Source organism: Bos taurus, chromosome 7 (assembly GCF_002263795.3).
Source record: "Bos taurus isolate L1 Dominette 01449 registration number 42190680 breed Hereford chromosome 7, ARS-UCD2.0, whole genome shotgun sequence".
NCBI lineage: Eukaryota > Metazoa > Chordata > Mammalia > Artiodactyla > Bovidae > Bos > Bos taurus.
In genome coordinates, this window is record NC_037334.1 from 62,482,153 (window position 1) to 62,509,693 (window position 27,541).

Consider the following 27,541-nt stretch of genomic DNA (forward strand, 5'->3'; position numbering starts at 1 on the left):
GAGGCTAGTGAAGGAGCAGGGAAGGAGTCGGGAGAAAGGGTAGGAAAGGTTGAGGAGAGCAGTTCAAAGAACAGGCTTTAGGCCAGACTGCCTGGATCCACCCAGCTCCCCTTGGGCAGCTCACTGGAGCCAGACACTTCACAGAACCAAAGGGCGCTACATCTGCATTGACCTTCAGACATCATGGAATCCATCCTGCCTCAACATGTAGCAGGGCAATGAGGTGTAGAGTGAGAATCTGGCAACGGCTGAGGCTTTGTCCTTTCTGCTCTGTCTCAGTAAACAGAGGAGGGGGAAGTAAGTTCACCAGACGCCTTTCTTGAGAGGAAATAGAGATTCCATCTGTATCCCACTCCTACAGCTCAGGGCTGGAGAGAGTATCTGGACCTGACATTGCTTCCCTGTGGTCTCCTGGATAACCCTGGCCTCATCAGCAACTTCTTAGAAGCACAGATTCTTGGGCTCTACCCAGACCTGCTGAAGCATAATCTGCATTTTAATGAGATCCCAGGTATTGTGCATGTTTATTACTGTTAGAGAAAAGCTGCTTTTGTCCAGTAGTTCTCCAAATTGGCTGCACCTAGGAATCATCTGGGGGTTACTTAAAAAAAATGTTGCTGCCTGGGTCCCACCCTGGGGTGCAGCCTGGGCCTGGGCTCCTAGGTGGTTTCTTTAAGGCTCTCCTGGTGATTCCAGTGTATAGCCAGCATTGAGAATCACAGCTCTAGGCAAAGGCTGTAATGAGATGAAAATTTGGGGGAATGAAAGCAATGCAAATTTGAATGGGGCGTCCCACCCCGGGTACTCCTGCGGCACCTTCCCCAGCCCTGCCGGGCCTGCCTGAGCAGTCCAGCCTCTGCTCCCCAAGGCCCTGGCAGGCCTCCATCTGCTTTCCTGGTTCAGAAGGATGAAGTGAGAAAGGGGCTGTGCTTTGGCAATGCCACCCAGAGGTGCGAGCCTGAGCGAGAGGCCAGAAACCTGGATTATCATCCCATTTCTGCTGGGTAGCCTTGGGCAAGGTCTGTCCCTCTCTGGGCTTCAATTTCTTGATCTCTAAAATGGGCTAGCCAAAGGGGATTGAAATGACTTCCAGAGCATTCCTACCAGTTTTCTACAGGTATGTATGTATGTGTTTTTAAAAATCTATTTATTTTTAATTGAAGGATAATTGCTTTACAGTATTGTGTTGGCTTCTACCAACCATCAACATGAATCAGCCACAGGTCCACTGATGTGTATGTGTGTTTAGGTGTTCAATCAAGTCCGACTCTTTGCGACCCTTTGGACTGGACTGTAGCCTGCCAGGCTTCTCTGTCCATGAGATTTTTCAGGCAAGAACAATGGAGTGGGCCACTATTTCCTCTTCCAGAGGATCTCCCCAACCCAGGGATCAAACCTGTGTCTCCTGTACTGCAGGCAGATTCTTTACCAGCTAAGCCATTAGGGAAGCTCAATCTACATGTATAAACAGACTCTCAAAGTTGAAAGGGACCTTGGGGATCATCTAGCTTGATCTTACTTTCTAACAAATGGGGAAACTGAGGCCCAATAAAGTTAAGGGCATCAGGAAGCTTGCTTAAGCCTCTAATCCTCATCCATCAGAGGGCAGACAGAATGAAAACCATAATCACAGAAAACTAATCAAAATGATTACACGGAACATAGCTTTGTGTAATTTAATGAAACTATAAGCCATACCGTGTAGGACCACCCAAGATTGTCAGGTCATGGTGGAGAGTTCTGACAAAACGTGGTCCACTGGAAAAGGGAATGGCAAACCACTTCAGCATTCCTGCCTTGAGAACACATGAACAATAAAAAAAGGCAAAAAGATATGACACTGAAAGATTAACCCCCCAGGTCAGTAGGTGTCCCATATCTACTGGAGAAGAGTGGAGACATAGCTCCAGATGGAATGAAGAGGCTGAGCCAAAGCGGAAACAATGCCTGGTTGTGGGTGTGTCTAGTGGCAAAAGTCAAGTCGGATGCTGTAAAGAACAACACTGCATGGGAACCTGGAATGTTAGGTCCATGGATCGAAGTAAATCGGAAGTGGTCAAACAGGGGATGACAAGAGTGAACACTGGCATTTTAGGAACCAGTGAACTAAAATGGATGCGAATGGGCAGATTTAATTCAGATGACCATTATATCTACCATTGTGGGCATGAATCCCTTAGATGAAATGGAGTAGCCATCATAGTCAACAAAAGAGTCCACAATACAGTACTTTGGTGAAATCTCAAAAACGACAGAATGATCTCTGTTCGTTTCCAAGGCAAACCATTCAATATCACAGTAATCCAAGGCTATGCACCGGCCACTAATGCCAAAGAGGAAGAAGTTGAACAGTTCTATGAACACACACAAGACCTTCTAGAACTAACACCCAAAAAAGGTGTCCTTTTCATCACTGGGAACTGGAATGCAAAAATAGGAAGTCAAGAGATACGTGGAGTAATAGGCAAGTTTGGCCTTGGAGTACAAAATGAAGCAGGGCAAAGGCTAACAGAGTTTTTCCAAGAGAAGGCACCAGTCATAGCAAACATCCTCTTCCAACAACACAAGAGAAGACTCTACACATGGACATCACCAGATGGTCAACACTGAAATCAGATTGATTATATCCTTTGCAGCCAAAGATGGAGAAGCTCTATACAGTCAGCCAAACAAGACTGGGAGCTGACTGTGGCTCAGATCATGAACTCCTTAATGCAAAATTCAGACTTAAATCGAAGAACATAGAGAAAACCACTAGGCCATTCAGGTATGACCTAAATCAAATCCCTTATGATGATACAGTGGAAGTGACAAATAGATTCACGGGATTAGATCTGATATAATGCCTGAAGAACTATGGATGGAGGTTTATAACATTTTATAAGAGGCAGTGATCAAAACCATCCCCAAGAAAAAGAAATGCAAAAAGGCAAAGTGGTTGTCTGAGGAAGCCTTACAAATAGCTGAGAAAAGAAGAGAAACGAAAGGCAAAGGAGAAAAGGAAAGATATCCCCATCTGAATGCAGAGTTCCAAAGAACAGCAAGGAGAGAGAAGAAAGCCTTCCTAAGTGAATAATGCAAAGAAATAGAGGAAAACAATAGAATGGGAAAGACTAGAGATCGTTTCAAGAAAATTAGAGATACCAAGGGAACATTTCACGCAAAGATGGGCTCAATAAAGGACAGAAATAGTATGGATCTAACAGAAGCAGAACATATTAAGAAGAGGTGGCAAGAATACACAGAAAAACTGTACAAAAAAGGTCTTAATGACCCAGATAACCACGATGGTGTGATCACTCACCTAGAGCCAAACATCCTGGAGTGTAAAGTCAAGTGGTCCTTAGGAAGCATCACTACAAACAGAGCTAGTGGAGGTGATGGAATTCCAGCTGTGTTATTTCAAATCCTAAAGGATGATGCTGTTAAAGTGCTGCATTCAATATGCCAGCAAATTTGGAAAACTCAGCAGTGGCCACAGGACTGGAAAAGGTCAGTTTTCATTCCAATCCCAAAAAAGGGCAATGCCGAAGAAAGTTCAAAGTACCACACAAGTGCACTCATTTCACATGCTAGCAAAGTAATATTCAAAATTCTCCTAGCTAGGCTTCAACAGTACATGAACTGAGAACTTTCAGATGTACAAGCTGAATTTACGAAAGGCAGAGGAACCAGAGGTCAAATTGCCAACATCTGCTGGATCATAGAAAAAGCAAGAGAATTCCAAAAAAACATCTACTTCTTCTTCATTTATGCTAAAGCCTTTGACACTGTGGATCACAACAAGCTGTGGAAAATTCTTAAAGAGATGGGAATACCAGATCACCTTATCTGCCTTCTGAGAAACCTGTATTCAGGTCAAGAAGCAACAGTTAGAACTGGACATGGAACAACAGATTGGTTCCAGATAAGGAAAGGAGTGTGTCAAGGCTGTATATTGTCACCCTGCTTATTTAACTTATATGCAGAGTACATCATGTGAAATGCCAGGGTAGGTAAAGCACAATCTGGAATCAAGATTGCTGGGAGAAATATTGATAACCTCAGATGTGCAGATGACACCACCTTTATGGCAAAAAGCAAAGAAGAATTAAAGAGCCTCTTGATGAAAGTGAAAGAGGAGAGTGAAAAAGATGGCTTAAAACTCAACATTCAAAAAATTATGATCATGGCATCTGGTCCCATCACTTCATGGCAAATAGATGGGGAAACAATGGAAACGGTGACAGACTATTTTGGGGGGGTGGGCTCCAAAATCACTGTGGATGGTGATGGCAACCATGAAATTAAAAGACACTTGCTCCTTGGAAGAAAAACTATGACAAACTTGGACAGTGTATTAAAAAGCAGAAGCATCACTTTGCTGACAAAGGTCCATATAGTCAAATCTCTGGTTTTTCCAGTAGTCATGTATGGATGTGAGAGTTGGACCATATGGAAGGCTGAGCTCTGAAGAATTGATGCTTTCAAACGGTGGTGCTGAAGAAGACTCTTGAGAGTCCCTTGGACAGCAAGGAGATCAAAACAGTTAATCCTAAAGAAAATCAACCCTGAATATTCATTGGAAGGACTGATGCTGAGGTTGAAGCTCCAATACTTTGGCCACCTGAAGTGAAGAGCTGACTGAAGATGTAGATAACCCAGAGCAATGGAAAATAATCTTTGCCTATAGACAGTCATTTTTGTCCTGTGACTTGTTAAATTGACTTCTCTCCCCCACTGTGGAAGAGACTAATTTTGCCTCCATATGTACTTTTATCTCAATTCGTGATCCATACTTACGTTTGTTCTTTGGACTCTCCTTTACACTGGCTATAACATCTCACAGGTTCGTACATTTAAGGAGTTAAAAATAAATCACTACAGCAAGCTCATTTCACATCTGTATGAGAGTTATGATTTTACCTTTTAAAAAGTTTGAAAAGAATTTAATAATAAGAATAGTCAAGATTTAAAACCAGTTCAGCTCAGTTCAGTCGCTCAGTCGTGTCTGACTCTTTGAGACCCCGTGGACTGCAGCACGCCAGGTCTCCCTGTCCATCACCAACTCCAGGAGTTTACTCAAACTCATGTCCATTGAGTCGGTGATGCCATCCAACCGTCTTATCCTCTGTCGTCCCCTTCTCCTCCCACCTTCAATCTTTCCCAGCATCAGGTGGCCAAAGTATTGCAGTTTTGGCTTCAGCATCAGTCCTTCCAATGAATATTCAGAACTGATTTCCTTCAGGATAGACTGGTTGGATCTCCTTGCAGTCCAAGGGACTCTCAAGAGTCTTCTCCAACACCACAGTTCAAAAGCATCAATTCTTCAGTGCTCAGTTTCTTTATAGTCTGACTCTCACATCCATACATGACTACTGGAAAAACCACAGCTTTGACTAGATGGACCTTTGTTGGCAAAGTAATGTCTCTTCTTTTTAATATGCTTTCTAGGTTGGTCATAACTTTTCTTCCAAGGAGCAAGAATCTTTTAATTTCATGGCTGTAGTCAACCATCCGCAGTGAATTTGGAGCCCAAGAAAATAAAGTCTGACACTGTTTTCACTGTTTTCCCATCTATTTGCCATGAAGTGATGGGACCGGATGCCATGATCTTAGTTTTCTGAATGTTGAGCTTTAAGCCAACTTTTTACTCTCCTCTTTCACTTTCATCAAGAGGCTCTTGAGTTCTTCTTCACTTTCTGCCATAAGGGTGCTGTCATCTGCATATCTGAGGTTATTGATATTTCTCCCACCAATCTTGAGTCCAGCTTGTGCTTCATCCAGTCCAGCATTTCTCATGATATATTCTGCATATAAGTTAAACAAGCAGGATGACAATATACAGCCTGACATATTCCTTTCCTGATGTGGAACCAGTCAGTTGTTCCATGTCCAGTTCTAACTGGTTTCAAACCAGAGGTCCAGGCTAAATTTGGGGTTGAAACTCACAGAGACTGAAACCATTAGGGTGTCATTTCAGGGGCTCCAAAGAGCTCCAAGAGCTCCTTTATGTCCTAGAGCAGAAAAGAGGCCCATCGAGAGGCGCAATGATAAATAAGAAGTGACTCATTAGAATAGGACCGCTGGGAGGCTTTCAAGTGCGTGGTTGTGGGGGTGCCATGCCCCAAAAGCTTATTGGGCTACAGTTTTATAATCAAAGGAAAGGTGGGGAGGGGAGAAGAATTTTGTTTTTCTTGAGTAGATATCACATTTCCATCATCAGATCCTCCTCCAGATTGGGCGGGAGAGTTTTTTTGTCCCTACATGTCAAGCTAGGTCCACAAATTATTGTTATTTTATCTGTGCAGAGAGCATGTCCTAGGGATCATTAACTTGCTGAGTTCACCAGGAGGTATATGGGTCTCATGTCACCACTGATTTGTTGTTTGGGGGCATGTATCATGCATCTACTGTATGGCTTTGTTGCTAAGCAAGCCTGCTTGGTTTTGTGGTTAAGCAAATCTGCTTTCTTGAGTAATCATTAACTTCCAGGGGTCTCCCATATTTTTTCTACTTAAAATCCCCTAGTGCAAATAACTATTTAATCACCTACTTTGTCCCTTCACTCTGTCCCTGTCATAACCGGGTGGTAACAAAAGTGAGTCACATGGCCTGTAGGGGCTGTGGGGACTGCAGAACCCCATCAAGGACAACTCCGTTTCAGTGGACTATTACCCTGTGGGAATGCACAGGAGTGTTTTCAAATTCTGAGTCTTTCAGGAAAGCTGGAAATACATAATTTAATGAGAAACCACTGGCTTTTATTATACACTGGCAACCAAGTATACACATTACTATACCTAAAATAGGTAAATAACAAGGTCCTACTGTGTATATAGCACAGGGAACTCTATTCAGTATCTTGTAATAAATGATAAAAGAAAAGAATGGAAAATAATACAAACATGTATATGTATACACACATATGTGTGAGTGTGCATCTGAATCACTTTGCTACACACCAGAAACTAATACAACTGTTGTAGCCACGCGTTCCGGGAAACAAACTCACTCAAAAGGACAATGCAGAGAGTGGAGTGCACACTGGTGGGCCCAAGGCAGAGTCTCCTCTTAGCCAAGGACCCTGACCAGTTTTTGTGAAAACTTTATATACCCTAAGTGTACTTGCTCAAATCCACCTCCCCAAATTCCTTGAAACTAGTCTGGACAAGGTAAAAGAGAGATACGATCAAAGTTAACCCATGATTCATGTGTCGCAAGACCAGATAAGCAGTGGATATTTATCAATAGGCCTGTGGTCATATCCCGATAAACATAATGGAATTTACCACTTTGTTCTGTTACAGAGATAATTAGCATATTCTTTTAGGCAATGGAGAGTCCAAGTACAAGTCCTGAGGCTATTTTGTCCTGGGGGTCTGGTTTTCCATTGTTATGCCATTTCTATAGACACCTGGCACAAAGTTCAGAGTCCATTGGGAGAGTGACCATGCGTGTAGCCTAATGTTTGCAGCCTGGCCCAAGATGGAGTCCAGCTCTGTCCGTTTCCTCCTGAAGGAAGCGACCTCATGGACTGTAGCCTACCAGGCTCCTCCATCCATGGGATTTTCCAGGCAAGAGTAGTGGAGTAGGGTGCCATTGCCTTCTCCAAAACCAACTATACTTCAGTTAAAAAAAAAAAAGCAAAAATTCTAAGAAACACAACATAGACAAATGATGCTTGAGGCTTGTGTTGCTGTCTGTGACCTCTTCACACTACTATGAATTTGAGGAGGTAAGCATTCCTCACTCGGAGAACGCAATGGCAACCCACTCCAGTACTTTTGCCTGGAGAATCCCATGGGTGGAGGAGCCTGGTGGGCTGCAGTCCATGGGATCTCGAAGAGTCGGACACGACTGAGTGACTTCATTTTCACTTTTCACTTTCATGCATTGGAGAAGGAAATGGCAACCCACTCCAGTGTTCTTGCCTGGAGAATCCCAGGGACGGGGGAGCCTGGTGGGCTGCCGTCTATGGGGTCGCACAGAGTCGGACATGACTGCCGCGACTTAGCAGCAGCAGCAGCAGCATTCCTCGCTAAATCTGAAAATGAGCAGGACCCTCCTAGATATAAAAACCTTTCCATGTTTACCATTTCTTGTCTATAGCGAAACGTTGTTAGTGTTCTAGACCTTCCCTGAGTTCCAAAGGGCAGATTTAATCAGTTACTAATCAGGAAAGAGAGGGAATGCAACAACAAAGGAAAAACAAAGAAAAACAACAGTTCAATAAGGAAACAGAGTCCTAGCTCCGCAGGGTATGTGCACAGCAAGGTCATACATACCTTTATCAACTATAAATTGGTACTGGCCATCTACCTCAACAAGAATTAAATCATATGCCTCTGACCTTCAACACACTCTGAAAGGAGTTTAGAATGGAGATCAGGAATGAGGTGGGGTGGTGAGGGGAGGGAGAGACTGGGAGGACAGGTCGTCAGAGAGTTAAATATTTTCAGAAGCTGATTTTATGAGCCCAGTTCTTTGTTGCTGTTCAGTCACTAAGTTGTGTCTGACTCTTTGTGACCCCAATGGACTGCAGTATGCCAGGCCTCTCTGCCCCTCACTATCTCCTGGAGTGTGCCCAAATTCAAGTCCATTGAATCGGTGATGCCATCCAATCATCACATCCTCTGTCGCCCTCTTCTTCTGCCTTCAGTCTTTCCCAGCATCAGAGTCTTTTCTAATGAGTCAGCTCTTTGCATCAGGTAGTCAAAGTACTGGAGCTTCAGCTTCAACATCAGTCCTTCCAATGAATATTCAGGGTTGATTTCCTTTAGTTTAACTGGTTTGATCTCCTTGCTATCCAAGGAACTCTCAAGAGTCTTCTACAGCAGCACAGTTACAAAGCATCAATTCTTCGGCTCTCTGCTTTCTTTATGGTCCAACTCTCACATCCATACATGACTACTGGAAAGACAATAATAGCTTTGACTAGACAGACCTTTGCTTTTTAATACACTGTCTAGGTTTGTCATAGCTTTCTTTCCAAGAAGCAAATGTCTTCTAATTTCATGGCTGCAGTCACCATCTGCCGTGATTTTAGAGCCCAAGAGGAGAAAATCTGTCACTGCTTCCACTTTTTCCCCTTCTATTAGCCATGACATGATGGGACCAAATGCCACAGTCTTTGTTTTTTTCAACACTGAGTTTTAAGCCAGCTTTTTCACACTCCTCTTCTTGTATCTCCTCACATCTAGAAAAGCACTAAAATCCTTCACGGCGACGACTGTTCCTTATGACTAGCAAAAAAAGCTTCAGGAGACTAGCAGAAATCTTCTGGAAAGATATGCGCATGACTGCATGTATTCCCTCTTCACCAAAATCTCATATATACTGACCTTCCCTGCTGCTTCTTTGGAGCAGTTTCTCAGAGCTGTCCTAGGTTCTGTAGCATGGGCTGCAGTCCTCATTTTGCCCCCAGTAAAGCTTCACTTGAAACGCTCACACTGTGCACATTTTCTTTTAAGTAAACACCTTGGAGTCGTTCTTCAGGAAGCAAGTTTTGCTTTGTTTCCAGTCACTGTCTCTAGCCTTCCACAATTGCATCCAAAGCCCTTCAGGTGGAGATGTCAGTTACTCTAATCCCCAAGGAATGTGCCTGTTTGTTCATTGAGAGGTTCTCCTAGGTGGCCAGGAGATTTGGCCTTTAATGGCCCAAGACCCCATTGACACCTAACAAACTGTGGAAAATTCTTAAAGAGATGGAAATACCAGACCATCTTACCTGCCTCCTGAGAAATCTGTATGCAGGTCAAGAAGCAACAGTTAGAACAGGAAATGAAATAACAGACTCGTTCCAAATTGGGAAAGGAGTAAGTCAAAGCTGTATATCATCACCCACTTATTTAACTTATATGTGGAGTACATCATGTGAAATGCTGAGCTGGATGAAGCACAAGCTGGAATCAAGATTGCCGGGAGAAATATCAATACCTTCAGATATGCAGGTGACACAACCCTTATGGCAGAAATCGAAGAGGAACTAAAGAGTCTCTTGAACAAAGTGAAAGAGAAGAGTGAAAAAGCTGGCTTAAAACTCAACATTCAAAAAGTTAAGATCATGGCATCTGGTCCCATCACTTCATGGCAAATAGATGGGGAAGCAATGGAAACAGTGACAGACTTTATTTCCTTGGGCTTCAAAATCACTGCAGATGGTGACTGCCGCCATGAAATTAAAAGACATTTGCACCGTGGAAGAAAAGCTATGACCAAACTAGACAGCATATTAAAAAGCAGAGACATTACTTTGCCAAAAGAGGTCTGTCTAGTCAAAGCTATGGTTTTTCCAGTAATCATGTGTGGATGTAGGAGTTGGTCTATAAAGAAAGCTAAGCGCCAAAGATTTGATGCTTTTGAACTGTGGTGGTGGAGAAGACTCTTGAGAGTCCCTTGAATTGCAAGGAGATCAAACCAGTTAATCCTAAAGGAAATCAGTCCTGAATATTCATTGGAAGGACTGATGCTGAAGCTGAAACTCCAGTACTTTGGCCACCCGATGTGAAGAACTGACTCATTGGAAAAGACCCTGATGCTGGGAAAGATTGAAGGTGGGAGAAGAAGGAGATGACAGAGGATGAGATGGTTGGATGGCATCCTGACTCGATGGACATGAGTTTGAGCAAGCTCCGGGAGTTGGTGATGAACAGGGAGGTCTGGCGTGCTGCAGTCCATGGGGTCGCAAAGAGTCAGACATGACTGACTGACTGAACAGAACTGATTGACATCTTGCGTGAAGGAGTGTGCCTGAGGCTGAGGGAATGGAGTCTTTAGGAGCTGGAAGGAAATGGTGTAGGGCTGCACTCTGCAGTCCTGCAATCTTTGCCATCACCTAGCTCTGATACTGAAGAAGGAACCCCGAAGGAGTCAGAGACACAGACATCAACTATTGGACAGGGAATCTTACAAATCAGAGGCAAAGGACCTGGAACGATCCCCCACAGAGTACCATTGGCAGAAGGCATGACACAGCTGCAATCTCCACTACACAGGGGAGGAGGAGGTTACTAGTTGCAGTGGGCATGACATCAAAAGGGCTCCTTGGATGCCAGGGGGACTTGTAACTCACTTCTCCCACAGCTCTTTTGGTACACAATCCTTGCAGGCAGTCACTGTTTCCCATGAATGATTGAACATGCTGGAGTTGTTCTGGTTAGAGGGCTAAAAACATTATTATCTTGATCACACAGGCTTCCTAGGTGGCTCATTGGTAAAGAATCCGCCTGCCAATGCAGGAGAGGAAGGAGACATGGGTTTGAATCCACTCCAGTATCCTTGCCTGGAAAATCCCATGGACAGAGAAGCCTGGTGGGCTTCAGTCCATGGGGTTGCAAAGAGTCGGACACAACTGAGCATGAACATGCATACCAGCTGATCATGCAGGTAACTGTTGATTAAACTTTCACCTTATATACATATATATATATATATATATATAAGGGAATATTACTTAGCTATTAAAAAACAACCATTTGAGGCAACATAAATGAACCTAGAGATTGTCATACTGAGTGAAGTAAGTCAGACAGAAAAAGAGAAATATCTCATGATATCCATTATATGCAAAATCTAAAAAAAAAATGATACAAATGAACATATTTACCAAACAGAAACAGACTCATGACTTAGAGAAAGAACTTATTGTTACAGGGACTGGTGTGGATAGTTTGGAACTTACATGTACACATTGCTATATTTAAAATGGATAATCAACAAGGACCTACTGTACAGTACAGGGGAACTCTGCTTAATACTCTGTTATAATCTAAATGGGAAAAAATTTTGAAAAGGAGCGGATACAATATATGTAAAACTGAATTACTCTGCTTTACTCCTGAAGCTATCATAATATTGCTAATCAACTTTACTCCAAAATAAAATTAAAAACTTTTAAAATGAAATAATTTTCACTTTAGGAAGGGGAGATAATCATGCAGATAATATAAGGGTGAGGCAGGGCCAGATCGGGCAGGGGATATACAGAAGCAAGAGAGGAGCCATCGTATGGGGCCTGACCATACAAGTGGATAATAGGGTAGTGGGGCCTTGACAGGTGCAAAGAGGAAGCAGGAACGCTGCTGGAAGAGAGTTGTACAGCCCCCTTGTGGCTTCCCAGTGAGGCTCCAGGTCATCCACCACCTACACGTCCACCAAGGAGCACAGTCCCAAGGACACGTCTTATACCTCTTTGAGAACAGCTTCAGGAGAAGTGTGTTCTAGTTTTGTTCCTGCTATGTGACATTGGGAGCTTCCCCAGTGGCCCAGTGGTTAAGAATCTGCCTGCAATGCAGGAATTGCAGGAGACTCGGGTTTGATCCTTGGGTTGGGAAGATCCCCTGAAGGAGGCATGGCATGGCATGACATACCATACCTTGGCATGGCAACACACTCCAGTATTCTTGCCTGGAAAATCCCAGGGACAGAGGAGCCTGGCGGGCTACATACAGTCCACAGGGTCGCAAAAAGTCGGACGCAACTGAAGTGGCTTAGAATACATGCATGTGACATTAGACAAGGCCTCTCACTCAGGGGGCCTGAAATTGCACTTATGTATAATGAAGAGGTTGTGCTAGATGAGAGAGGGAAGGGGTTATCAGAATGGGAGGAAGATGTGCAATCACAAAAACATATTAAAAGATTAGGTGAAATCTGGAGCTTAGTTAATACATCAATGCGAGTTCTTAGTTTTTATAAAAAATACCCTTATATCTTAATGTTAACAATAGGGAAAACTAGGAGAGAGTTTTGTGGTTATTTTGGCAACTTTTCTGTAACATAAATTAATTCCAAAATAAAATATTTCTTTTAAAAGATGATTGCTGCTGCTGCTGCTAAGTCACTTCAGTCATGTCCGACTCTGTGTGACCCCACAGACAGCAGCCCACCAGGCTCCCCCATCCCTGGGATTCTCCAGGCAAGAACACTGGAGTGGGTTGCCATTTCCTTCTCCAAAAGATGATTAGGTTGTTTTAAATTCTATTCATGCGTTCATTTATTCAATAAAGATTGATTGCCTATTATGTGTCAGGCACTGGGTACACATTACTGGTGACCATAAGCCACGGTTTTACCCCCTGTGGGGTTTACAATCTAGTAGTAATTTGGCAGGAATAGTATACCCACTGCTTTTTAAAAATATCGAACCTGAACTACAAAGTGTACTAGCTTAAGGAAATCTTGGCTGATGAGACATATATAAGCAGAATCCTTGCTCTATCAGTTCTTAGTCATGTGAGCTTGGCAAAGCTAACTTACCATATCGTGTATGTTTCTTCAGTGGTAAAATGGAGCAAAAAAATAGAGTCCCTATTTTACAGTGCTTGGCATGCATTAAAGCACTTAATAAATTGTTAGTTATCATTATAATAATTATTAAAAAGACAGTGATTTGTAACGCGGCTATGGGGAAGCGTAGTATAGACAGGGAACAAGACATTTTTGTCAAGAAAGACTTGGATGTGAAAATATGATGGTGCTTCCAGCAGTGAGTGACGGTAACAGCGGTGAGTTCAGAAGCAAAAACCCCGCCCCTCCCTCGCACTCTGGCCCATCCCAGTCAAGTTTCGTCCCTCCCTCGAGTTCCCTCCCCGGTCGCGCACTCATTCCCCGCCCCCGCCCCGCCCCCGCCCCGCCCCCGCCCCTTCCCTTTCTTCTTCAGGCACCGCCTTCATCCTCCGAAGGCGAGGCCTGACGCCCACGCGTGAAGCGAGGGTCTAAACGAGGAACCTCTAGGGGGTGGGGCCGGGAGAGCTCTGTCCAATCCCCGGCCCCGAAATCGCAGATCCGGAGGGGGCGGGGCACAGTGGGAAGTGGCCTCATTCAGCTTTGCATAGCAATGCACAGCTTTGCATAGCAATGCACAGCTTTGCATAACAAACACGGGCAGGTATTTAACAGAGTCGTCGCCTCCACGAAACTGCAGTTAACCAGGCGAGGACCCACCCTTTACGATGAGCCCCCTGTTGCAGGCTCCCTTCCTGGTCTCCCTGGGCTTGCTTCTTGCCGGCCCAGCGCTTCCTGCACGCATTCTCCAGAACCGGGTGAGTGCTCTCTCCTTTAGGAGGCTGCTGCTAGCATCCCTGCCGAGCTCGGGCTGTGCGGCTTAGGGTGGGATAAGGAGGTAGCCTCTCCGGTCTCTAGAATTACTTTTTTGCAGTAGAACTTCCCAAAGTCACTAATCGTGGGACTCTGAGTGGGTTCTTTTCTCTCAGCGCGTTTCATTTGGATTTTGGTTTCCCTATCTGGACAGAAGGCGGGCTGTAAGGCCTTGCTCTGCTCCAAATTGTTTTGGAAGGATTAATCTCACTCTCTCCTGTACTCTCCTGTCCTCTTTCCAAATGTCTGAGTGAAGTTTTGTAGAATTGCAAGACCAGTTCTCTACTCCCAGGCCCAGAGACTTAGCCCCATTTACTTGTCCCCTCTTTTACCCCGTGAGAAGGCCTGGCACCCAACTGCTCCCCTCTGTACTTCTCTGAGGCGCTGCCTGTTCTGGTGGGTGGCTGGTTCTGAGAGGCTCTTCAGGCCAGAAGGTCCAGACTTGCTCCTCTGGCAACAAAGCTGCGGCCCCACTCCTGGGTGTGAGTCATGGAGAGGGTCCAACCTACAAATTTCCCCCTTGTCATCTCAGTCACTGTGCTCCAGATCCTTGGGAAAGGGAAGTTCTGTCATTCTGAGTAGAGAAGCCTAATTCCCTGGCCTCTGCTGCACAGCTAGGGGTCAGACACTTGCAGATCCTTGGGAAAGGGAAGTTCTGTCATTCTGAGTAGAGAAGCCTAATTCCATGGCCTCTGCTGCACAGCTAAGGGTCAGATACTTGATATCTTTGGCAGCAAAGAGAGAGTCCTACCCTAGGTACCCTCCCGCCAACCAGCTTGCAAATGTTTGTCAGAGCCAGGAATAGGGAGGTATAGGGGAAAGAGGAATAGGACTAGGAGACTTGGCTTCTGATCCCTCCTCTGTCTCTAATCCATGGGCGTGGCGTTTGGGCTCCTTAAGCCTTGGTCTCCTCATCTGTAAAATGGGCTTGATAACACCAGCCTGCCTTTATCAGTGGTTGTGGATGAAGGGAAATGCTTCCCTGGATGGAAAAGCTCTTAAATCTTAAACTTAGGAAGTGATAGAAGCCAGTATGCTCAGTCTCACCCTCCCTAAGGGCAAAGAGTCTATTTTGCCAATTGAATGGAGGAGCAAAGAGCTCTTGGCTTTATTGTCCCAGAGAATTCACAGTTAGTCCCTGAGTGTAGGTTGCGAATGTTTCTCTGGGCTCCAGATCTGACTACTATGGGGTGGAATCTAGCTAAGGCTGGAACTTTCCCTGTGTTCCTGCTCTCCTGCATATCTTGGGTGTGGATGCCATCCCAGACCAGAGTGTCTTAGGTTGGCAGTTTTGGAGAGGCCATGAGACATCAGGGAGTTAACCCACCTTACTCAGCCCCAGGGAGAATGGTGCTCATCTGAGATTCCACAGTAATGGGTACTTCTTTCCATCCTTGTCTTCTATTGTCTGGGTTTTCTCCGGGCTCATGTGATTTGGAACCCTGACCCTGAGACCCTGGGCCACAGGAAGGCTTGAGGTGACAGTGAGCAGTGAGCATGAGGAAACTAGACTGAGTTCCAGTTCCTCTTCTAGCATTAAGTGGGTCTCATGGCCCTAGGCTGTGGTGAGCCTTAGATAACAGGGGAGAATGTCTTGCCCCAGATTGGGCATACAATAGGTGCTTAATAGACACTCTGATACTGTTGATATCATTTACTGTGCACACACTATGTGCTGTGTGTTGATCCATGTGCTTTTTTTCCCCTGATAAGCTTACTTTAGGGGAATAATTATAGACATACAGAAAAGTTGCAAAGAAAGTATAGAATTCCCACATACCCCTCACTTGGTTTACCCTGTTAGCATCTTTTTACCACCATGGGGCTTCCCCAGTGGCTCAGTGGTAAAGAAACCACCTGTCAATGCAGGAGACTCAGGTTTGATCCCTAGGTCAGGAAGGTCCTCTGGAGGAGGGCACGGCAACCCACTCCAGTATTCTTGCCTGGAGAATCCCATGGACAGAGGAGCCCGGCAGGCTACAGTCCATGGGGTCGCAGAGTCGGACACAACTGAAGCGATTTAGCACGCACGTACACATCCATTGGAATTCCCTGGTGGCTCAGACGGTAAAGAGTCTGCCTACAGTGCAGGAGACCTGGGTTCAATCCCTGGGTCGGGAAGATCCCCTGGAGAAGGAAATGGCAACCCACTCCAGTATTTTTGCCTGGAAAACCCTATGGACGGAGAAGCCTGGTAGGCTACAGTCCATGGGGTCGAAAAGAGTCAGACACGACTGCGCGACTTCACTTTCACACAAGCATTACCATGGTACATTTGTCAAGACGAGAAACCAACAGAGGTACGTTCACACTAGCTCAACTTTCAGACTTCCATTTGGATTTTACCAGTTTTCCCACTGATGTCCTCTTCCGGTTCTGGGATCCAGTCTGGGGCACCACGTTGCATGCTGTCCTGTCGCTCCAGCCTCCTCTGGTCTGTGACAGTTTCTCAGTCGTGTGTTTTCACGGCTGTGACAGTGTTGAGGAGTTGGGACCTTGAGAATTTGTATTCTTTCTGTTTACAAATGTCTCACCGTAGTAGCCCTGTGAGAAGATGTAATTATGCCCACTTACTAGATGAAAAAATAGAGCCTCAAGAAGGGTCACCTGACCCCTGTTCTCAGCTAGTGTGGTTTTAATCCAGGTCTGTGACTTGCATCCATATTTCTGCATCCACAGCTGTACCTTTGCCCTCTTCCATATGCTGCTTCTTCCCATATGTTAGCCTGGGCTGGGATGACAGATATCTGGTGCCAGGTCTGTCCTTAGTGGGCACTGCTAAGACATCATACCTCCTTTTCCTGATGAGCCTGGACTTGGCTGCAGAATTTATTATGACAGAAGCCTCTAGTCAGTCATTGAGAAATCAGTTTGTTAAGTCTCTCCAGGGACTGGGCGAAGGAGAAGCAAGACACTTTAGACACTTCAACGTGGAATCAATCCTCACGGTGAGTCAGGCTGCCTTGGCATCTGTGAAAGCGGCTCTAGGAAATGGCCAGTCCGGCTACCCACCCTCCAGGCCAACTCTTAGTCCCAGGCACTCTTTCATTTGATATTGGCCTCCTAATTGGTCTCCCCTTACCAAACAGGACCCTCTGCAATCCATTCTCAACCATAAGCCAGAGCAGGGCACTCTCCTGCAATGGCATTCCATTACATTTATAGGAGATCCAGCCTCCTGATGATGACCTACGAGGTCTTGCATTTATTAAACGACCCTGCTACCACTCTACCCTTAACTAGGCGCCTCGTCCATTCTATCTAGCCCACTGGCCTTGTAGGGCCCAGAGCAGTTGAGTGTCTTCCCAATGCAGGGTGCATGTTCCTTTGCTCATGTTCCCTCTGCCTGAACCTTCTTTCAGTACATACATGGCTGGCTCCTCATCTTGCAGGATTATCTCTTCTCAGGACCCTATTTAAGTAAGTCCTTTGTTACTCTTAACATGACCCTCTGTTTGTTTCATTTATGGTACCCAGAGATCATAGTGGGTAATATTTATTTACATTAGACTGTAAGCTCCTCACTGCAGGGCAGGCACATCTCCAATTGTTTACCTCTATGAATAGCACTTGGCCCCAGGCCTGTGATCATTGCTCCATAAATACCTGTGGATTGAACACTGAAGGAAACATTTGTTGGTACCTAACCCAAGGGGCTGTGGGGAACACAGGGATGAATCAGGCCTTTCTTAGTCATGGTCTGATGCTTCATTCCAAGGAACTGAAGCCCATTCCAAGAAGCTCAGGTAAAGGGAAGTTTATTTCAGGTATACAAGGAATCGCATGGAACTAATGGCAGGAAGCAGGGGCTGGGGTGTCTAATGGCTATCATTTAGGGAGCCAGCTCATGCTTTGTGTCTGGCATTGGGTTATGAGCTTTATGTATTACATGCTGTCACCCTCGCGGCACTGTCACAGGTCTGAGAGGAAAGCAGAAATGACTCCGCTTAAAAGATGAGGAAACTGCAGCTCCAAAGCGGAAACTGGCCTACAGAATCACATGATATGGTGGTCAAGCTAGGGTTTCAAGCCATGTCTACTGACGAAAGCCTTGATATACCCCATGTCTCACTCTAAAAACATGCTCTTGGCTACTCTGCTGCACTGCCTATTTAGATAGGGGGCAGGGGAAGGGGTGACTCTATCTGTTCTCTTTTCTACAGACCAGCAGAGCCCTTAGTTCTTGACCCTTTGACTTGGTCACGAGTCTGTGTTCTGGTTCCATCTTAAAGTTTATGACCCATGACCGCTCAAAGCCCAAAATCCTCTGAGTGAATTTGCCTCTGTCTCACTTCCCAAATTGGAGGCAGAGAGACTCTGTCAGCCTAGTCTGTGTTAGGTATTGTCTTCTGGTCCACCTACCTGTGGCTGTGTTGATGATGGAGGTTGACTTGGGGATGTGGGGATTGGCAGGTTTTCCTTCTAAGATGGGATGTGCCTGGGGGAATACTGAAAGTCTCTTGTAGATGGCCTTCAGATGGGATGTGCCTGGGGGAATACTGAAAGTCTCTCGTAGATGGCCTTCAGGGGGCTGGGAAAAGTGCGAGTGGGTGGGCAGAGCCTGCAGGGTGTGGGGAGTGTGGTCACAGACAAGGTTCCGTGGGAGTGGGGAGTCAGTGGTCATTTGTAGTTAGACATGATGGTGGAGTCAGGAATCAGGAGACCTCTTGGGAGATGTGGAGGAGGAGGAAGAGGATATGGCTCAGCAGAGGGGAGGGGGATGACTTGGGGTGTGGGACCAGGCAGGGCATGAGCAGTGGGATGAGAGTAAAAATGCACTGGTTAGGGTTGGGAAGTTTGTTCACTGGGGATTGTTCATTAACAAGTGGCCCCCTGGGGATCTTTTCATGTGTGTCCTAGTCCCTTCCTGACTTAACTGTCCCTCCTTGAGGGTGCAGTGTTCCATGCTGTTATGTTCCCCATTGTTTTGTGTTCCTTATTGTTCCTGGTCCTGGACTGGGCCCGAGGTGTGACGTGAATCAGGTTCTGGGCATGGGCTGTAAAGGTGAATCCTCCAAAAACTTCCCTCTGAGAAGATGCCAAGACTAGCAGAGGAGAGGTGGGTGGAACAGGGAGGTGAGGGATCACAGAAGGTGGATATGGCTAGTCACCTATTCTGAAGTTCAGGGTCTGTGATACTGTCCTCTATAGTTCATGGCACACACTTGGGAGACGGTCTTTTAAGTCTTTTAGTTGAGTCCTGCCTACAAAATGGGTAGGACCAGAGTTATCCCAGGTTTACAGATGTGGAGTTGCAGATGAAGCTCAGAGCCAGCAGGCACCTCATCCATAGGCACACGGTCAGTAACCGCTCTGTTAATTCTTCTAACCTTTTGTCAACTCTTTTCTTTCCTTGCTGCTATATGTCCTTGGCTCTCCCAGCTGGGTAGCTTTTCCTGGAATAACTGCGATGCAGGGAAGGACCCCGCGGTGATCAACAGCCTGACTGTGGAACCTGACCCCATTGCCATTCCGGGGAACTTGACCATCACTGCTGAGGCCAAGACCAGTGCTATCCTCAGTGATCCTCTGAAGGTGAGCCCAGGGTCAGGGAGGCACTGGAAGGAAGGTGCTGTGGGCCAAGGGCAGGGCCCTGAGGCATGTACACTCAGGAAACTTAATATTTTTGGAATCCTGGAATCCCAGAGCAGCAAAAACAACATAGATTTGTTTAAATGTCATTTCATAAGTTTGCCTTTGTATTTTTGTTTCAGAGTAACCAGTTCATTCCTGCCTGCTGCCTGTTTTGGGGGTGGATATTTGTTTTCATACAAAACAACAAAGGCTTTCTGTGTATCCATGGCAATTATATATATCATAGTCCTTTCCTCATTGCTACCTTTATACCATATGCTTATACGCCTTCAGCCTGTTCTGGTGCAGATCTATTCTGGCACCAGTTCCACTGGGCTCTTTAAAAAGTTTTCTGATTTGGAATCTGTGTCCCTGAAACTGCCCTTTGACTTGGTTAATCACAGCCCCTACCTCATATGTTTCTGAGCTATTATTGAATTAGTAACATGGAGAGTGCTTTGCACATGGCCTGACACGCATGACCAGCTCAGTACACATTCAGTCAGTTCAGTTTAGTCGTTCAGTCGTGTCTGACTCTGTGCAACTCCATGGACTGCAGCACCTGGACAGCACGTGGACAGGTCTCCCTGTCCATCACCAACTCCCAGAGTTTACTCAAACTCCTGTCCATTGAGTCAGTGATGCCATCCTACCATCTCATCCACTGTTGTCCTCTTCTCCTCCTGTCTTCAATCTTTCCCAGCATCAGGGTCTTTTCCAGTGAATCAGTACTTCACATCAGGTGGCCAAAGTATTAGAGCTTCAGTTTCAGCATCAGTCCTTCCAATGAGTATTTAGGACTGATTTCCTTTAGGATGGACTGGTTGGATCTCTTTGCAGTCCAAGGGACTCTCAAGAATCTTCTCCAACACCACAGTTCAAAAGCATCAATTCTTTGCCTTTCAGCTTTCTTTATAGTCCAACTCTCACATCCATACATGATTACTGGAAAAACCATAGACTTGACTAGACGGACCTTTGTTGGCAAAGTAATGTCTCTGCTTTTTAATATGCTTTCTAGGTTGGTCATAACTTTTCTTTCAAGGAGTAAGCGTCTTTTAATTTCATGGCTGCAGTCAACCATCTGCAGTGATTTTGGAGCCCCCCAAAATAAAGTCTGCCACTGTTTCCACTGTTTCTCTGTCTATTTGCCATGAAGTAATGGGACCAGATGCCATAATCTTAGTTTTCTGAATGTTGAGCTTTAAGCCAACTTTTTCACTGTCCTCTTTCACTTTCATCAAGAGGCTCTTTAGTTCTTCTTCACTTTCTGCCATAAGGGTGGTGTCATCTGCATATCTGAGGTTATTGATATTTCTCCCAGCAATCTTCATTCCAGCTTGTGCTTCTTCCAGCCCAGCGTTTCTCATGATGTACTCTGCATATAAGTTAAATAAGCAGGGTGACAATATACAGCCTTGACATACTCCTTTTCCTATTTGGAACCAGTCAGTTGTTCCATGTCCAGTTCTACCTGTTGCTTCCTGACCTGCCTACAGATTTCTCAAGAGGCAGGTCAGGTGGTCTGGTATTCCCATCTCATTAAGAATTTTCCACAGTTTATTGTGATCCACACAGTCAAAGGCTTTGGCATAGTCAATAAAGCAGAAATAGATGTTTTTCTGAAACTCTCTTGCTTTTTTGAAGATCTGACGTGTGTTGGCAATTTGATCTCTGGTTCCTCTGGCTTTTCTAAATCCAGCTTGAACATCTGGAAGTTCATACTTCATGTACTGTTGAAGCCTGGCTTGGAGAATTTTGAGTATTACTTTGCTAGAGTGCGAGATGAATGCAATTGTGCGGTAGTTTGAACATTCTTTGGCATCGCCTTTCTTTGGGACTGGAATGAAAACTGACTTTTTCCAGTCCTGTGCCATCGTGGTTATCTGGGTCAATAAAATCTTTTTTGTATAGTTCTTCTTTGTATTCTTGCCACCTCTTCTGAATATCTTCTGGTTTTGTTAGGTCCATTCCATTTCTGTCGTTTATTGAGCCCATCTTTGCATGAAATGGTCCCTTGGTATCTCTGATTTTCTTGAAGAGATCTCTAGTCTTTCCCATTCTATTGTTTTCCTATTTCTTTGCATTGATCACTGAGGAGGCTTTCTTATCTCTCTTTGCTATTCTTTGGAACTCTGCAATCAGATGGATATATATTTCCTTTCTCCTTTGCCTTTCACTTCTCTTTTTTTCTGAACTACATGTAAGGCCTCCTCAGACAACCATTTTGCCTTTTTCATTTCCTTTTTTTGAGGATGGTTTTGATTACTGCCTCCTGTACAATGTTACAAACCTCCATCCATAGTTCTTCAGGCACTGTTAAGTCTAATCCCTTGAATCTATTTGTCACTTCCACTGTATAATCATAAGGGATTTGATGGGCCTAGTGATTTTCTCTATGTTCTTCAATTTAAGTCTGACTTTTGTAATAAGGAGTTCATGGTCTGAACCACAGTCAGCTCCTGGTCTTGTTTTTGCTGACTGTAATAGAGCAGTCCAGTGGTCATGTATGGATGTGAGAGTTGGACTGTGAAGAAAGCTGAGCGCCAAAGAATTGATGCTTTTGAACTTTGGTGTTGGAGAAGACTCTTGAGAGTCCCTTGAACTGCAAAGAGATCCAACCAGTCCATCCTAAGGAAATCAGTCCTGAATATTCATTGAAAGGACTGATGTTGAAGTTGAAACTCCAATACTTTGGCCACCTGATGCGAAGAACTGACTCACTAGAAAAGACCCTGATGCTGGGAAAGATTGAAGGCAGGAGGAGAAGGGGACGGCAGAGGATGAGATTGTTGGATGGCATCACCGACTTGATGGACATGAGTTTGAGTAAGCTCCAGGAGTTGGTGATGGACAGGGAAACCCGGCGCGCTGCAGTCCATGGGGTCGCAAAGAGTCGGACACAACTAAGCGACTGAACTGACTGCAATTTTTAGAAGTTGGATGCCCCAGGTTCTGTGAGCCATGGGCAAGACTGGAGTCTGTCCAGGAATGCCTTTTCTTTTGATGTGTTCCATAGGGTTTGGCATAATTTAGAACTCCCTTCTTTGAGCTCTCAAGTTCAAGTGTCCGAGACCTTGGTTTCCCCATCCTCAGGAGTGGTAAATTGCCACCATGTTTGGCATGTACTTATTTCAGGCTTTTAGACACATGGTGTTTAGGCCTGATGGGTTAGCTTTCTTCTCTCTCTCAAGTACTGTACCCACAGTGCCTCTGCCCGAGCCCTGTGTTTGAGGTATAAGTGCCTCTCCCTAGTCTCATCAAATGGCCCCCCTTCAAGTCAGTGCATCTCTACCTACAACTACTATCCCTGAGCTAGAAGAGACCAAGAGAAAAGTCATTGTTTTCAACTTGCAAGATACTGTACTCTTAGGATGTCATATCTGGTAGGTCTCTTCAAGATTATGACATCCAAATATTCCATGGTCAAAATGGAGGAGCAGAGGCCTGAGAGGGGAAGGGACTTGCCTAAGCACCCTGGTGGGTACGGAGATCCTGATTCCATTACCTGCCAGTGGCTCTGTCTGTCCTGTGTTGCCAGGTCCTGTGATACAGGGGTTTATTTAGGTTGAGCTGTGGAGGTGCTAAGGAAGTCCTGGACTAGAGGGATTGATGGTTCCCTTGTTACTCAGCCTTGCTTGCTCTTTTTTTTTTGGCTACGCTGGGTGTCTTGCAAGATCTTACTTCCCCAAGCAGGGACTGAACCTGGTGCATGGCTGGAAAGCACCAAGTCCTAACCACTGGACCATCAGGGAACTCTCCTTGCATTTTCTTCTGAGCCATATGAGCAGGTGGACTGAGAGCAAGACTGGAAAGTCAGTCATGGTTTGTAATCCCCCAGTAGCAGTAGCAGGCTTGGGCTATTGCTTAAGTTCCAGGCGCCCCTACCAAGTACCTCCTGTGCTATCTTGTCCTGGCTGGGGGACACCTAGCACCTGGTAGATGCAGCCCACAGGCTTCCACTCCTGTAGGAGCAGCCCAGGCAGGACTTGGTCTCTGGTGGTCCCCTTATCTGGGTGTTCTTGTTCAGGGCAGAACTGGCTTAACCATTTTCATTGGGATGTTGGCAAAACCAAGAGTGGTACTGGCTAAGAGGAGAGAAGTCCCATAGGAAGAATTTTTAGATTTCAGGCAGTGTGCTAGCTATTTGACAGGCCTTGTGTCACTCAGTGGGACCCTGCGAGAGTCTGACACTCTATAAAGATCTCATTTTGGAGATGAGGGAATGGAGACAGAAGAAATTCTCCAAGGGTACCATACTAGGGCTTCCCTGGTGGCTCAGATGGGAAAGAATCCACCTGCAATACGGAAGACCTGGGTTCGATCCCTGGGTTGGGAAGATCCCCTGGAGGAGGGCATGGCAACCCACCCCAGTATTCTTGCCTGGAGAATCCCATGGACAGAGAATCCCATGGACCGAGAATCCCATGGACCAAGGAGCCTGGTGGACTACAGTCCATAGGGTCGCATAGAGTCAGACACAACTGAGCGACTAAGCACACACCATACTAGGAAGTGCCTGAAGTAGCATTCACTTTCAAGCCCTCGGCTCTTCTAGGCAAAGGGTTCACTGAAGCAGGCTTGGTGGAGAGGAGAGAGTTGGGCTGAGAGGGGGCTATGTGTGACTGGGGGTGGGGGTAATATGTGGGGCAGCAGAGTGGGAGGAGGCACATTTGAGTCTGTCCACTCAGGATACACGGTGCGTGGACTGCTCTGTCCTGGACCTGGGCCCTGACGTGTGGGTAGTTAGAATGCTGAATCCAGAGCCTGCAGAGCCAGCCTGAGCCCTGCAGGCTCAAGGGGAATAAATGCCTGTCTAGGACTTGCCTCTTTGAAATGGAAATACTAGATCAAGTGAGCCTGGAGGCTGGGATTCATGGAATGCTGTGATGTTACAACTGCAAGTGATTTCTTACCATAACACCCACAGAGAATCAGACTTCTGCCCTTTGCCAACAGTTTGCTCTGATACCCCGGAGGGATGCGAGAATATGGTCCCTAAGGGACAACTCATTTGGTTCTTAGGCAGCTAATACTTCGTGAATGCTTAGCCCATGCCAGGCACAACTGGTTAGCCCCAGCCTCCAGAAGGGGAGCAGAATCATGGCTGTGTGGAGGTGTGTAGCACTCAGAGGTCTCCTCACCCAGCTTCTCTCTGGGTGCAGGAAGTCCTCCAGCTTCCTCAACTGGGTCTAGGACCCCATCTCTTCCTGAAGAAGTTCCATCCCTTGTGACCTCACTAAGATTGTTAAGATCTTCCTCATACCAACCCCCAAAGTGATCTCCCTGTAAATTCTTATTGTTTTCAGTTCTGTCTTTTATGGCTGCATGGAGGAAATAGGATCCAGGAATAACAAATAGGTTTCATCTTGGTAAGCAACTCTAGTCAGCTGGTGGTAGCTGCCTGAGGTCCTAGGAAGGAAAAGGTTCTGAAGCCAAGACTGGGCTCGGAAGGGAAGTCTAGAAGCAATGCCATAGTTAGCCAATTAGCGGTTACATGACAAGTGCATTTCACCTTCAACCAATGGATAGTAAATACCTAAAGAATGCTAAGACAGGGTGTTCAGTGCAGGGGGAAACAAAGTCACATTTGATTATTAATGGTCTGCTGTGGGCACAGGAAAGGCTAATATTGGGGCATGTACCACAATATTGTCATTTCTGGATCAGAGTATTGCCAAGGTCCCATCCAATTAAAAACGCTGTGTTAAAAGAAACTGCTGACCTTTGAAAGAGGCAGAGGAACTGGTTCATCTGCCTTGGAATTGTACTTTTTCTGCAACTCTCTCACCAGGTGGAATTAACTGTGGAGAAGCACATAGCCGGCTTCTGGGTCAAAATCCCATGTGTGGACAACATTGGTAGCTGTACCTATGACAACTTCTGTAATATACTTGAAATGTTAATTCCCATTGAGGAACCCTGCCCGGAACCACTGCACACCTATGGGCTTCCCTGTCACTGTCCCTTCAAAGAAGTAAGTACAGGGAGGGGAGAGCATTTCCCTGTGACTGGGGTAGAGATGTGACATTGGGAGACATTCTCTTGCAGACCTGGACATCTGTGGGTGTAAATGACCCGATCTATCTTGAATCACTTACCTTTTGGGGGCCTCGGTTTAGCCATCTGTAAAATGGGAAACTTGATGCTTGATCTGACCTCCAGTGCCCTTCTGCTATTACATTCCATGCTCTACATGACTCTTAGGAGAGTGGGAAGAGGGGCAGTTCGAAGCTGCAAACTTAGAGGTCACTCCAGGAGAGAGTCCCGTCTGTAGGCTCCCACTGACATTGGCTTTCCCACAGGGCGCCTACTCACTGCCCAAGTCCGACTTCATGCTGCCCGACCTGGAGTTGCCCAGCTGGCTCAGCACGGGGAACTACCGCCTGCAGACCATCCTGAGCAACAGTGCGAAGCGGCTGGCTTGTGTCAATATCTCCGCCTCCCTTAAAGGCAAATAAGGTGGCACCTGCCACTGCAGAATGAAGAGGGTGTGAGGAAGGCATCCTCTTCCTCTGTCTTACGTTGGCCAAGGCCAGATTCTACTCTCTGTCCTTTCTCAAGCCCTTTTCTACAATGATGATGTTCCCCTGCTGAAAGTCATCTTATGCCACTTACAGAGGTTTAACTGTGGGCCAGCAGCCCTGACCTAAGGGAGGATGAGCCTGGTGGTTTTTGACAGCCCAGGACACCTACTGGGGTGGCTGTTGCACTTGCAGCCTCACCTCCATGGCTTTCTCTCTAAAATCTTAACTCATTTTCTAAGGAGGCTAACATGTTTTATGACCCCCACTTTCAGAATGACCCAATCTTGGTCTCCTGAAGTACCTTTATGATTTTTCTCATTGATTTTTTTATGTGTGTCACTGACCTAAAAGCAGAGTGAAAGTACTAACAGTTTTCATTTACTCCCACTCCCTCTTACAAGGAAGGGTCTGAAGGAGTTGATCTAAATCTATTCCTCTATTAACTTCGATCATTTAGTGTTCTTTTTCTAGACTTGCCCAGTTAACAGTGGGGCGTAGCGTATCCTAGAGAGGCAGGGCATGTGGGAGAACAATGGAGAATGTGTATTTAAGGTAGTCTGCAAATTCAGGTGCTTTCAGGGCAAAGCACGGGGCATCCGTGAGTGATGAGGGCCACAAGAAGCATGTTGTTTCCAGGCGTATCTTGCCTTTGTACAACAGCACTGATCTAAGGCAGCTGCTGCCCCATCTCGAGCTGGGGCTCTAATCAGGGATGTGAAATCTGGGCTGAATTAGAAAGGGTACTTGCAGTCTATAGGGGCAGTTGCTGTCCAGCTATTGCCAGTGAGTTCCACAGGAGATTGTGGGCCCAGCATTATGAAATATTCTCAACATTTTCCCCCTCAAGAGGCCAGAAATCCAGACTTTTATATGAAATCCATTTTTAAATATTGAGAGTGAATTTTTTTTTTTTTTTAAACACTGCACAGGCAGAAGGGGCCAAACAGAGTTGTCAGTAGGGAAATCTGGCTCATGGGAGGCCAGTTCGTGGCCTTGGATGTAAGAACACGCATGCCTTGTCCTTTTAACCTTGGGACAACTCCAGCACTGTTTCTCCTTCTGTGGGGCCGAATCCATAGTGCCTGACCCCGTAGGCTCCTCCGATGCTGGGGGAGTGAGGTGGCCGCAGAGCTAAAAGCTCAGGGCCTCCTGCCCTGGCCCAGAGTGCTGTCAGGGTGAGGGAGGCAGCTGAAGAGGTGGCCCCACCAGCAGCCATTCTGTGGAGCAGGGATCCATGATGAGACGTGGATTTTTATCAGGTGCCTGGGTTTATTCATCATCCTGTCCTCCTGTGACCAGCCTCAGGTTCGGGGCTCACGCGAAGCCTGGAATGGTAATAAATCTTTTTGACTTTCTGAGAA

The 27,541-nt window shown here is 45.9% G+C and overlaps 1 protein-coding gene across 2 annotated transcripts; it reads left to right on the top strand.

Moving 5' to 3' along the window:
* GM2A (ganglioside GM2 activator) lies at positions 1–27,541 on the top strand. Of its 2 annotated transcripts, none has more exons than XM_059887962.1 (4): positions 1–511; positions 19,462–19,614; positions 25,448–25,630; positions 25,959–27,541. In XM_059887962.1, the coding sequence occupies exons 1-4, from the start codon at positions 500–502 to the stop codon at positions 26,112–26,114; spliced, it is 504 nt and encodes a 167-aa protein (XP_059743945.1). In that variant the 5' UTR covers positions 1–499; the 3' UTR covers positions 26,115–27,541. The 2 variants fall into 2 exon arrangements, with proteins under 2 accessions (XP_059743945.1, NP_001192476.2); NM_001205547.3 differs by lacking the exon at positions 1–511 and adding an exon at positions 13,795–14,024 and having other exon boundaries at positions 25,959–26,533.

What these genes read in the sequence shown, in the direction of transcription:
- GM2A (NM_001205547.3), top strand. Translation starts at nt 13,935, where the DNA reads ATGAGCCCCCTGTTGCAGGCTCCCTTCCTGGTCTCCCTGGGCTTGCTT. An exon ending in CACGCATTCTCCAGAACCGG is followed by an intron (nt 14,025 to 19,461) that starts GTGAGTGCTCTC and finishes TGGCTCTCCCAG; the next exon opens with CTGGGTAGCTTTTCCTGGAA. An exon ending in TCCTCAGTGATCCTCTGAAG is followed by an intron (nt 19,615 to 25,447) that starts GTGAGCCCAGGG and finishes CTCTCTCACCAG; the next exon opens with GTGGAATTAACTGTGGAGAA.